At 35.9% G+C, this 14,644-nt stretch overlaps 1 protein-coding gene across 4 annotated transcripts in view; it reads right to left on the reverse strand.

Moving 5' to 3' along the window:
* Window positions 1-311: 311 nt before the first annotated feature.
* agbl1 (AGBL carboxypeptidase 1) overlaps window positions 312-14,644 on the reverse strand; it is a 201,636-nt gene continuing 187,303 nt past the window's right edge. For 3 of the 4 annotated variants that reach the window (XM_079859107.1, XM_079859108.1, XM_079859109.1), the window contains one exon: window positions 312-1,894. In XM_079859107.1, the coding sequence (XP_079715233.1) occupies window positions 1,630-1,894 (265 nt within the window). In that variant the 3' untranslated portion in view covers window positions 312-1,629. The remainder of the gene's footprint in view (window positions 1,895-14,644) is intronic. The other variant, XR_013819850.1, reaches the window with a different exon arrangement.

Here is a 14,644-nt window from a genome sequence, read left to right on the forward strand (position 1 = left end):
GAAGATGAACACATTTCACCGCAATGGCAGAATTACCTTTGAGCTAAAAGTCTCTTATGGCTGGCTTCTGTTGGCTTCATGGACTGACATGAGTTAGTTGTTGTAGCTTTGCTCTCAAACCAAAGGCTGTGTGGGTCAAAACTGTGCGGAGATGACAGAACTCATTATATGAAACATTCAGAGGAGAGTTTGGATGAAATCTGTCTCAAAGGCTCCGACTGCTTTTGTAAAACAAATTACATTTTTTACCGAAACCCCAATGTCAGCTTAAATTGCATAAGATGAAAAAAGGAAGAAAAGACCAAGACAAACAGCATTTATCTGACTGTATTATACATTTTATTTAGTGTCCGTCACTTTATATTGTTTCAGTGCTCATAATATGACTTATCAACAATGATTAACAGTATGAGTTTTGTTCACTTAATAACAGTCAAATACATTTTCATAAACACCTTTATTCTTTTCATTTTTACTTATATATCTATGTAAGCATGTTTATACATAAATATATTAAAAAAGAAAAATACAGTATCTCTCTCTGTATATACATTTTATACGCATTTATGAGTATTTGTGCGTATTAATATTTTTATGCTTAGAAAATCACACATTATCCTAACAACATGTTACTACAGTATATGTAGGCACTAGAGCAAGGACAGCTCATTATATATATGTGACCCTGGATCACAAAACCAGTCACAAGTCGCATGGGTATTTGTGGCAAAAGCCAAAAATACATTGTATGGGTCAAAATTATCGATTTTTCTTTTATGTCAAAAATCATTAGGATATTAAGTAAAGATCATGTTCCATGAAGATATTTTGTACATTTCCTAATGTAAATATATAAAACATTTATTTTTGTGAGTGAATGCAGCACAACGCGAACATAAATGGACAACTTTAAAGGTGATTTTCTCAATGTTTTGATTTTTTTGCACCCTCAGATTCCAGATTTTCAAATAGTTGTACCTCGGACAAATATTGTCCTATCCTAACAAACCACACATCAATGGAAAGCTTATTTATTCAGCTTTCAGATGGTGTATAAATCTCAATTTCAAAAAATTTACCCATGGTTTTGTGGTCCAAGGGTCACATATTATGAACTATCAAGTATCACTTTGATACTAAAAACTAAAACCATAAAAACATCTATGATAATAAATATACATTATTAAAGGTAAACTTTATATGCAGTGCTATCTTACAATGTCAAGTGTTTACTAATGCGTTTCAGTGCAAGACCAGTTATATGGCAGAGTACTTTAGTGAACAAGCTTCCGGCTTCTATTTAAAGTAAGAGCAATCGTAAACAAACCCACAACACCTGCAAATGATTCACCGCAAACACCAAAGGACCGAAACACCCAATGAGCTCATCACGCCATTATGATTATGCATTACTCTTCAAGTGCTGTTTTATGTGAGAAATACATATTCATATAGTTTATATCAGGAAACACAGGTGGAATCTCATCCATGGGGTGTACTAGCAAATGTTTTGCAGGTGTGGACGTCTTATTTAATTTCTTAGACTCAAGACTAAATGCTGAATATTTCCATTTCACCCTTTTGCTCAGCTTATATAAAATATAAACAGAAAAGGCAAACAAAAGAAGCCTAACACAAGTAGCTGTTACTGATGTCAATGGCGTTACGCTGTCCACTCTTGATGGTTAGAGTCTCCAGGGCGTCCTGCTGCAGGTAGTGAGGAACAAGGTGGTTCCGTCGCCTCCCGTTCCTACACACTTCCTCGTCTTCATCCTCTTCCGCACTGGACGTGTTGCCGTTCACCTCCATGTCCAGTTCGTTGGCACCAAACGGGTCACTGCAGGACAAATACTCGATCTCCTCTGCGCAGGGTGGCTCGTCGTCCTCGAAACAACTGCCCAAATAAACACAAAGGTCATAAGTTGGCTAGTAAGTGGTGTTATCACGTTTTGGTTACTTAAGGGGAGACACCCCCAGGTGAATAGGAAAAAAAAATTAAGTAATAGATATCAGCATGAAACTTCCCCAGTTGATTACTGACATTAAGACAAATATCTTTTGCATTACAAGTTTTTATAATATTTATGTTTAAATATGCAAATGAGGTATTATCTCATTAAAAATGTGCTAATTTACATATTTTTCAAGAAGAGAAATCTGAACATTGGATAACGCCAGATTCAAAATTCTTGTTTCATTTTGTTGACATATTAGAGTCAAAGGTTTTTACAGAAGGGATTTTGGATATCTCTTTTTATCACTCCATTAATCAGAAAAGACTGTCAACAGCCAAAACAAATCCAGTTTTGCCCCGTTTTTAGGTATAAAATGTTGTATAAATCAGAATCTGAACGATATATGAACAAATCCCTCGGGGGAAACCTTAAGAATATAGATAGGAATACAACTGGAAAGTTTGGTTTGTGTAAGTGCTGCTGAAGTGGAGATTTCTGACTCAGAGTATGAGAAAACCATTTTGAGAAAACGGCCTTTAAAGATTCGTATTGTAAAAATTCATACTTTTTTAGTGGAAACAACTATTTACAGACAAAAAATCTTATAAAATCATTAGCAATCAACAATACAAACCACCTAAAACACATCAAAACTTACATAACATAGCATTTATGGCCTTCAACTGAACAGAACCCCAGTGAAAAACAGTCAAAAACACACTCTGGAAATGTCAGGGCACGTCACGTGATGCATCTGAACGAATCACGTTGTCAGAAATTGACATCAGCCAATGAGATTTCGCTTTTAGAGTTAAATGCCCCATTGTACTTTCACGATTGGTTGCTGATAAAAAGGAAATGACCATATTTGGATCCGACAGCATTGTACAGGAGAGAGAGAGCTCTCAAACGGTATATGTGATGACAGTGTGCAGGCAGCGATCGCGGAGCTGCGGAATGATTTAGAACGCCAACTTTTGTTGAATTTAGGAGAAATCTACAGACGCAAATAGACAAAGTGTAGTAAAATAAAGACCTAAATGTGTATTTCTGACTTTTTTCACCACAAGTCTGAAAGAAGACATGAAGACAAATAGTCCAAAATCTCAAAATTGACCAGTGAAAAAAAAAAAACGATGTTTTTGCCTGCCGTGTCTCCCCTTAAAATAAAGCTGAAATAACATTAAATATAAATTTTAGATGAAAAACGAATTGCAATTAGTCAACTAACTGAAATAAAACTAAAATAAAAACTATTTAGGACTTTTTTCAAAAATCAAAAACTCATTCTGAAAACTCAAACTCATTTATAAATGCCGCATTTATACAAAGTGCCCTAGCATTTTTAAACTTGTGCCGATTATAAGAGAAGTCACAGAGAATTTTTGTTCTTATTTCCATTTTATTCTATTTAAATGGTATCCGCAAACAGTGACTGACTGTCGTAAAGTTGAAAGCAATACAGATTTAATAATGGAAATATTTCAATCTAAGCCGTGACTGATAATCTGGTTTATTTCTGATCTTTTTTGTTTTGGCTAATAGAAGTTCTGAATGGCTGGTGACCGCGATAGAGATGATAATGTTTTGTATCCGAGGCATGAGCTGTAAAGGCTCCGCCCTCTTCTGGAAAGTGGAGCGGGGAGCATCAGCTCATTTGCATTTAAAGAGACATGCACGAAAACAGCATGTTTTTCCTTCCACTCAAACATGTGGGACTCATTTACAGCATGATATAATAAATTATATGTGGGGTATTTTGAGCTGAAACTTCACAGACACATTCTGAGACATATTTTGAGGCTTATAAAAAGAGGCATAATATGTCCCTTTTAAAAAGTTAGTAGCCAAATAGGCTGGTGAGTGCATTTGAAAAAGGCCTTAGTTTTGAAAAAAAAAAAGAAAAAAAAATGAAGTGCTCTGTAAATCATCACTTCATCACCACAGAGCAAAATTAATTTGAACGGAAACGCATCGCTCTGTCCCCGCTGCTGCATCTGGCGAAGGACGCTGTGACCTTGAGTTTGCGGAGTGTTTTGATTGACAGTAAACATAAAGCCCAGTCACACTAATCAGATCAAAACCACAGGGATCCATGGAGAACGTGGATGTGATGAGCAATCCGATTCGCCCGTCCTCGCCACCGGTATGTGTGTGCGCGCACGTGTGAGTCTGTTTATCATTTTCTCTGCCCTGGGTGGAAATTAAAGGGAAAAAAATAACATCTGGTGTGCCACAATGTGAAGAACAACATTGTATTTTCCCCTCTTCATTATATGGGAAAGATGAGATGACGCTCTGGGTGAAAGACAGAGTGTGTGGGAGCGGTCTCATGAGACGCAGGAGACATGTCCCTTTCACAAACAAATCACGTCCTCTTGACTCGCAAAATGAACCAATTTGTTATGCGGTTGTCAGTGCGGCAACAGGTGCGCGCTACTCGTCTATTCTTCTGCTGTGACTGGATGTCCAAATTCAGTGCGGGACACATAACAAGCAGGGATATTAGTGTCTGTTTTGTGGTCGAGCACCTGTCTTTTGTAAGGAGAGATGATTTGCATATATAGACCACATGACTGAGTCTAATAAGGCCTTTTGAGTATTTGAACAGTTCTTTATAAACAATGTTTAAACAAAAGCTTATGGAGTTTTGAGAAACCTTTTGTTTTGAAAACCGTAAAGGGTGTGACAAGTCATCTGTTATTTTTTGGACACAAAAAACAAAAACTTATTCAAGCATTCTTGCTCGCCACTACTAATTAAAATGATTCATCAAGATATTATGGAACACCTAAAGGGACATGGTGATGGAAAAAATATGAGGTGGAAGAAAAAGATTATATGTCAATGCTTTTTATGTTCTCTAGCAAATTTTTGGAAACGTAAAGCTATTGCGAGCGAATGCAAAGTTTCTCTGGGGAACAAAAACATTTTGGGATAGCAAACAAAATCACCATTTTCCCTAGGAGGCCCCGTAAGATATAAAAAGTTGACGATACAATAATAGAAAACACACACACACACACACACACACACACACACACACACACACATCTATCTTTATGAGGACATTCATTGACACAATGCAATCTCTAGCCGCTTACCCTAACCTTACCCATCACAACTAAGTGCCTAACCTAGCCTGGTTAAAACCAGACCATTCTCAGTAGTAACTGAGTTATGGTCTGGCAAAGCTCCTTTAATAACTCATTTCCAAAGGGCCACTAACGGATGTCGCTCAAATGCCTCTGGGCGCAATTGGATAGACCTAAAACTCCTAAAACCAATCAGAGCGATCGGCATCGTGTAAAGTCATATGCGGTGTCCCAAAGTTACACTACGCCATAAAAGTATGTACTCTTTTTGTGAAGAAAATGTATTTACTTTTGAATGTGTAGCAAAAAAGTAGGCAAGCTTTGGGACCTATACTTCGTCATCTTTCTCGGACGGATCTGTCGCGTGCATCCTGCCACTTAAACTGTCCTGTCAATCATCTCGTCACAGTTAAAATCCTCTATTAAATCTAATTTAATTTCCTACCGTTTCGGAGAGAAATGTAGTAGCACGTTCATCTGCCAGTGGGTCTTTCATGGAGACTGTCCTCATGTGTTTGCAATTTGAATATAATAATGCATTTAAAAGTCGGTGCGCTTCACCAACGGAGTGGACGTCGCTCAAATGCCTCTGGGCGCAATTGGATAGGCTAGACCTAAAACCAATCAGAGCGATCGTCATCTTGTAAAGTCCGCCTCAACGTTTCTGATTGGTGTCGTGATTTCGAGGCCATGGAAATGGGCTTGAATGGGCTCTTTGCCAGACTACTTGCAGAGCAAATCTAAATTTGCCGGAAGTTGTCTGGGTTTTCCCAGGCTATGCCTAACCCGAACCCGAACCCTTACCCTAAACCCACCCTTAACCTAATTATAACCTTATCCCTAAAACCAAGTCTTGACCCTCAAACAGGCCTTTAAAGGGGTCTCAGAAAGTGAGGACCGGCCAAAATGTCCAATGGTCTAAAACTCAAACTGGTCCTCACAAAGATAGTTGTACAAGTACACACACACACACACACACACACACACACACACACACACACACACACACACACACACACACACACACACACACACACACACACACACACACACACACACACACACACACACACACACACACACACTTATTTAATTTTAAACTTCTTTGGAAGCAATTTTGTCCTTTGAGCTCTGGAGACTCACTCATTGAGTTATGACACTGCAGGAAGGACAAAATCATTATCGACTTCCATAGAAATACCGCAGAGACGTGTCAATATCCTACAGAATGAACTCATAATGATCGGTTTTGAGGAAACAAGGCACCTTCATCTGTGTAAAGCTACACCACCTCAAACTATACAGTTTAACAGTGATGCAGGTTTCTGACTTGATGAGCTCTATTCTTGACTTCTCTGAAAGCAAAGACTTAGTGTGCTTATGCAGGTCTGCTTTCAATTACTTTAAGTGGCCGCTGAGCGAAAGCTGTGTTCATTTCTGCGCCGCTTGGCCACGGCGAGTCCATACATCTTTATGCCATTCAGCAGGTCGGCTTTTCAGCACTCAATCATAAAAACACAACACCGCACATCTCGAAAGATCATAAGATGACAGTGTAGACGGAATAAGAGAGAGATAGATACAGGGGAGACTAGGGCTTTAATTTTTCAGTTTTAATTTTAATTTTAGTTTCAGTAACAATGTTATGTGCTTTTGACATTTTTTTTTTGTTTATTTCAGTTTCAATTATTTTTGTACAAAATAACTCATAATAAACTTATTTTAAGTTAGTTGCATATGCAACACTTCTAATTTATGCATTTTAAGTTTAAGTATTTTATATAATATTTATATTTATTTCAGCTTTATTTCACTAACAAAGTTTTTTAATAGTTTTATTTGGCAATAGCAACACTGTTTAACACCACTGAACTTCTGTGAAAACCTGCTCTAATAGCAGGCACTATAGGGTAAACTTTAACAGTGGGAACTTGCCATTAAAATCAACATGAATTGGGATTTACAACCCATTTTTCTGTAATGTGACATATTTCCAATTGAAATGGTGTTATCAATTGAGAAATTACTGGATGCTGAAAAGTAAGCGCTCATGCCAGAATGGAGCTCAAACAAGGCCAAAATAGCTATTTGACTATTGGTTATCATTATCCAATAGGCCCAAGTGATGCCAAAGGAAAACAAAAGTTGTTTAAGAGGAAAAACAAGTAACTGCATTATGATCTAAGATTATGAACACGATATTTTTGCTTTTTGTAAAAAGTAACAACTATCCCGGTCTCCTCTATGGAAAAAGAAAGCGCAAATTGTAAGAAGATCGAATGAAATGTATAATTCAATTCCCTAAAGTCAATGGTGTTTTAGAGGAAGTTAAATGTGTACTGTGAGGCTAATTTGCTGCAGGTTTCCAGAACACAATCACCTGCCATTTCAATTAATCCAAGATCACTTGTAATTCACTGTACGGATGGAGGACAATCAATGCCTATCAGGAGGATTATGCTGCTGTGGCTGGAGACTGAACACAGGGACTCTGGGCGATAGATAAGCGGATAGTTGCAGGGTTTGCGGCTGACCACTTGGCACATAGCACTTGCTTTTACATGCGCTTCCACTGTCAACCAGCAGGGGCTAACTGGACTGTGCTAAACAGACATCGACTCCTTGATTTCGTCATCCTAAAAGCAGAGGAAGGAAAAAAAGACAAGGTTGCTCTTGCTTTTTAGAAATATAGTATCTGATATATTTTAGCTATAATCTAACAATAACAATACAAAGCTTCAAAACGTCCTTGTTTCCTGTATCTCAAACAGTAGAGTATGGTGCTAGCAATGGGTTCGATTCCCAGGGAAAGCAAGAACTGATCAAATACGCAGCTTTGGGTAAAAGTGTCTGCCAAATGCATGAATGAAAATGTAAGGACACCCAGAGCAATTACGTAAAAATGAGACATTCAGAATGAAATCACCATGGTTATGATGTTACAAATATGTATGTCCATCCATATTTACATATCAACACATATTCAATAGTCAGCATCATGGTGGAGCATTAGTAGTCATTTCATATTCAAAGAGGATAATCGCTTTATTATATTACATTATATAAAATGTACAAATAATATATATAACACATATATGTACTGTATGTAAAAGCCTATAAATTCTGTAAAAGTTAATACATAAAGTATTACGTAAATATTTGAACATTTATTTTGTTATATTTGTCATATTTAATAATCAGTTTTGATAAATTAAAATATTACATATTATCTGTATATAATTATGTTAATTTAAACTAAATTTTTAATAACAATTATTTAAACTAATATTGCTCAAGTGTAATAGATTAGGGGTATAATAATTATATAAATCATAAAAAATAATTATAATAAATAATCATTATTAAAAGCCAGGCAATTTTGTTTTTAACCCCTTACCAGACAGCCCCAATTTTGGCAAGCTTTTACTATGTTGTGACTTTTACTAACTGGGGGAGTGACGTTATTGCATCAGAGATGTGTCACTTTGCTCACAGCTGAATGATCCAGTTTCGGTTTAAGATCTCTCAACCAGAACACAACCAGACCCAGAGCAGGTTAGCCGTGGAGCGTGATGAACACTGCTAAAGCCAAACCACTTTCATGGTGTTTAAAACCCAGGGTTGCAAACTAAACTGAAACACACCTGGCTAGCCACCTAAAACAGCTTCATGGTATAGGCCCTGGAACAGTTTCATCTCTCAAAATACAACTAACAACAAAAAATACCATCTCGGGGTTGGGCACACCTATTATATAAAATGTTTTCACCGTTTGACTTGTCAAATGCTCGTCTGATGTAAAGATATAACAATTCTGCCCTGTTTCCTTCCATCCCATCCAGTGAGTGTTTACCCAGCAGAAATAAGTTCTTATGTCTCATGTTTTGCTATAGTTTTGATGGTTGAAATATCTGATTTGCGCTTTTGTCAACTCTAAATGCTCAGAGTCATCTCTTAGACACGGGAAGCAGCTCGACAAATCCACTATTTTGGTTTAATGATCTACAGAAGTCTCTTTTGGCTCGGCTAAATTGGTACGTGTGCTTCTGAAACACTAGCGCGTTCTCCATTTGTCATCTCGCCAGCACGCTAGCAGAAAGAGTTTGAATTCCACTTTGGATAGTTGCTAAGTAAATATATCATTCATTCAAGTATTATGCAAATATTTACAAGGCCTGTGCCACATCTCGATGAATATGAGTACAGAAATGTGGCAAAGACAGTTTTTTCCCTCTCTTGTGGAGCACCAAACGAATCAATAGTATACAGAAACTGACCCTGCAATCTACATACACATTGTGAATGCAGACATTTGATTGCATTATTATTCCGACAGGCTGTATATGTCTGCTGGGACGATGATTTCAAACAAACAAGATTTTCTAACAATTTGTTTATATTGTAGGCTATAAACTGCAAAAAAGCAGCACAACGCTCATTATCATTACCTTCACTAACCTCACCGAGTTAAATGTATGCCTTAGCATTTTGGCTGTTTTCAGCATATTTTGCGTTTGCAATTCAAAGGTATTCTCAAATCTTGTCAGGGGTGATCAATAGACCACAAACTGTGGCTTAGACATCATTAGGAAAGCATATTTCCTTACATGTTTCCTTCTCTGGATATTCAACAGAAGAAACTGAATTTTAAAGACAAATATTTTTAAAGGTAATATAATTTTTCGAAAGAAAGAAAGAAAGAAAGAAAGAAAGAAAGAAAGAAAGAAAGAAAGAAAGAAAGAAAGAAATCAACAAAATGCATACACACAATAACGTTCCAAAAGATTGGGACAATTTTTTAAAAAATTTTTTTAAAGAAGTCAGACCAAAGCTGCACTTGTTTGATCACAAGTACAATAAAAACAGTAATATTATTACAACTGAAAATGACTATTTTATTTGACTATCTTCAGTGTCACATGATCCTTCAAAAATCATTCTAATATGCTGATTTGCTGCTCAAGAGACATCATTTATTATCATTATCAAAGATGAAAACAGTTGTGCTGCTTAATATTTTTGAGTGATACTTTTTTCCTCCACAATCCTTTAATAGATAATTGAAAGAAATATTTTGTCACCATATCTTTACTGTCACTTCTGATCAATTTAATGCATCTTTGCAGAATTAAATGAGTTCATTTCTAGGTCTTTTTTAATAACTGAAGAACACGTAAGAGCGACATTTTCATACGGGTTATAGATTCATTGTCAGGCCTAAAATGAGATTTATGTAATTCAACCACAAATATTTTATTTACATAAGTAATTTCCTCATTTACTCTCCCATGGCTTGTCTATTGTGTGTGTAGGCTACAATAGCACAGAAACCTTTTGTTATTTTTGTAATTATATGCAATCTCTATCGGATTATCTATGTCATCCCATCGACGAATTCCAGAGCAATCAGAATCGACAATCAAAACACAATGCAAGTGAGAGACGGCCTCCGTCTGCTCCCACCATCACCTCCTGACCAAGAACAATCCTCGGGTCATTAGAATTCTCCCCTCGCTTGTTTGATAAAGAGTCTTAGCGGCTTGAATTTTAAAAGCCTAATTTTGCAGTGAGAAAAAAAAAAAAAAAAAAAAACAGCTTCAGTTGGGGCTGGAGAAGACATTTCTGCTCTATTCAAATAAAAAAGCAATGACACAAACTCATTCAGACACGAAGCTGCTATTCTGACACAAGTTCAAGATGCATTCAAATCACTATATTCATGAACAGCGGATTGTGCCATAAAGTTGATTTGACCAATTTCAGTTTCAGAAACTTCATTTTCTGTGAACCCCAACCAAACTTTGATGCCACCATCAAAACTTTACTTTATTAACACTACGCTCACAGAGAAATGCTACTATAAAACACAGCTACAATCATATATTTTCATATTTGGTAACATTTTAAACAAATTTTTCATTTGTTAGCATTAGTTAACTGAACATTAGTTAACCGTGAACAATACTTCAACAGCATTTATCTTAATTAATGTTAATCTCAGCATTTACTAAAGCATTTTAAATATCATAAATTGTATCTGTTAACATAAGTTAATGCACTGTAAACTAACTAACAAGGACATTTTTATTAACAAACATTAACAAAGGTTAATAAATACTGTAAAAATATATTGTTCATTGTTAGTTTGTGTTGGTTAATGCATTAACTAATGTTAACAAATGTGACCTTATTGTAAAGTGTTACGAATATGTGTTTATAAATCCAAATATTAAATTATGAGTCTTAACTCTTTCCCCTAAAAAAAAGTTGCCAGCCACCGCAAGCATTTTTGATCATTTTCACAAAATGTTCATGGCCCCTAGAATATTTTGTTGTATGAATATCTGAACATGCAATATATCAAACGAAAGAACTGACCCTCTGCTTGACAAACAAACAAATAAACTCTGTTTTATTCTAGCTTCATGCATTCTTTTTATATCAACACTTGAAAGTGGGTAAGTTTCATAAAAAAAGCAACACTTTGATAGCCTGGTTAAAACCAGACCATTCTCAGTAGTAACTGAGTTATGGTCTGGCAAAGCTTCATTAATAACTCATTTCCAAAGGGGTGTCACCAACGGACGTCGCTCAAATGCCTCTGGGCGCAGTTGGATAGACCTAAAACCAATCAGAACGATAGTAATTGTGTAAAGCCATAGCCTATGCTGCGTCCCAATTCGCCTAAGTTACACTACGCCATAAAAGTATGTACTCTTTTTGTGAAGAAAAGGTATTTACTTTTGAATGTGTAGCAAAAAAGTAGGCAAGCTTTGGGACATACTACTTCGTCATCTTTATCGGACGGATCTGTCGCGTGCATCCTGTCACGTAAACTGCCCTGTCAATCATCTCGTCACAGTTAAAATCCTCTATTAAATCTAATTTAATTTCCTACCGTTTCGGAGAGAAATGTAGTAGCACGTTCATCTGCCAGTGGGTCTTTCATGGAGACTGTCCTCATGTGTTTGCAATTTGAATATAATAATGCATTTAAAAGTTTGTGCGCTTCACCAACGGACGTCACTCAAATGCCTCTGGGCGCAATTGGATAGACCTAAAACCAATCAGAGCGATCGTCATTGTGTAAAGCCAGCCTCATCGTTTCTGATTGGTGCCGTGATTTCGACGGATTAGAAATGGGCTTGAATGGGCTCTTTGCCAGACTACTTGCAGAGCAAATCTAAATTTGCCGGAAGTTGTCTGGGTTTTCCCAGGCTAACACTTTGAGCAAAAAGCTGAGAGAATCACGTTTTTATAAAAAAAATCAGAGTCAGAACGATGATGAAAACATATATGGAGTAGATCGAATCCATCAACACCCCCAAAGATTCACACTCCTATAGTTCATCCTGGGTCGACATTTCATTCAGTAACGTTAGGCAGTTTTGATTTATATGCTTACATATGCTATCGCTTGTTTCTGCTTCTTCTTCGCCTGTGTTTTGATCCGGAGATTCTCTATGTGTAATAGCGCCCCCTACGTATAACAGTGAAAACATGGAAAGCTTTAAAAAAAAATTGTAAATATATAAAATGTACATCGGAATAATAATTATAACTATAAATTAAATATGTAAATTGTGAATATAGAGGCAATGCACACACATTTCCGACCTTGTGGGGACTCACAACGTAGGGAATACCAGGTACACACACACACACACACACACACACACACACACACACACACACACACACACACACACACACTGCCAAAATTACAAAATAACTAAAGATTATACAAGTATATTTTTTTTGCTATTTTTCAACAAAACTATTAAATCTGTCAAATAATGCAGTTTTATCTCTGAGTAAAGCTGTCATTCAATCGAAAAAGATAGAAAAAACACAGTTATTCAATAATGATAATAATAAAAACAAACAACAACAAAAACATTTAACAATTTCACAGCTTATATGGTTGGGTTCTTGGACAGAAGCATCTGCTTTATACATACTTTACACTATATCGACTTATAACTCTCCCTAAATAAAAAGATTTATATCAGAACTGAAAAAAAAAACTAAATTAAGTTTATCTGTACATTGTGATGAGGACAGATACAATTAATGCAGTTAATAAGCATAAAGAGGCAGCAAGATGCTTCATGTTAATGACATTACTGATATTTTAGCTCATTAGAATGCACAATCATGATTTAAATACACTAAAAAATGAGTTAAGTATATCTGGAGAGAGGTGTACACAACCACATGGCATGTAATTACTTCGTAAATCCCCTGGTTAAGACCTGCTCCAAATATATATATATATAAATAAAATAAAATATCATAAACTACTTACAATGGATTACAGTTTCACATCCATAAACTACTTATGAGGTGGCAGCAAGTAAGGATAAGACAGATAATACTACTAAAACTGTACTTACTTTTCTCTAAATATCATTATCTTTCCAAAATTATGACACTGTGACTATAATAACTGCAATCAAACGTTAGTCAAGAAGATTTAAACCTGCAAACTAACTAGCAAAAGTAATAATTTATATATACTAATAAATGACACAAGTATATATTATGCTAATATACTAATACATGTACTATACTAATATATAAAAATTTAATCAGTTTAAATAAAAAGATTATTTAGAATTTAAGAATAATAACATTTTTGCCATTAGCGATTTAAAAACATAATTTTTGGATTTAAACCCGTTTAAACTATATAGATAATAATATATTATAATAATTTACTAATAAATGTACTATACTAACATATACTCATATATTTAAATGCAGTCATTTTAATTAAATTATTTTAAAATTATTATTATTATTATTATAAATACTTATTACTATACAATTTTTATTTTTGAAAGACCTATATGGTCAATCACTATTTAAAGGAAAAATGTCAAATAATTTTTTTTTTTTTTTTTTTAATCTGTGGTAAAACAAAATCAACAGGCATTTTAAAGACCTCAATGACATGCATTATTTCAAAATAATACATTTTCTACCCTGAACAAAATGTCAGGCTCTGCAAAAAAGTCCAAAGTTCCGGAAATAATGTCATTTGCAGATTAGAAGGGGCAAGCTGCGTGCGAGGGAGTGTTCGTGTCTGCGTGACGGCAGGGGACAGAGATTCAATCAGCTCTCTCCTGAGACACGGCCATCGCTGCACAAGGATACGCAGCTCTTGTTTACAGTGTGTGCTCTCACAAACTATTACAGACACCTCATAAGAGATCTGCCAGCAAATATCTCCTAGAAGGCATTAAAATCAACGCCACTCAAAAGCTGTTTGCAGCCCACTTTTCAAGCTCTTATCTTCCCCTCCCTTCTCTGTCACTGCGTCTGAACGCATGCTAGTAAAAGATGTGCAGAGGTAGTTTCATTTTACAACACATCCTGCTATCAAGCCTGTTCATGCGGGGACTGTAACACAGGGAACAGCAGCTCTGAATTTTAAGTATGCTTATAATGATTCTTTTGGAGGGTCTGTCCAATTGTGCATTCATAATTAAACGTGCAACTGAACAACTAAGGAATATGAAGTTCTGGCAAACTTTCAGAGGTGCAAAACAATTAGCGGAGCTTCCCTGCGGTTGATTGGTTCAGTGATTT

This window comes from Squalius cephalus, assembly GCF_949319135.1.
Source record: "Squalius cephalus genome assembly, chromosome: 23".
Taxonomy (NCBI): domain Eukaryota; kingdom Metazoa; phylum Chordata; class Actinopteri; order Cypriniformes; family Leuciscidae; genus Squalius; species Squalius cephalus.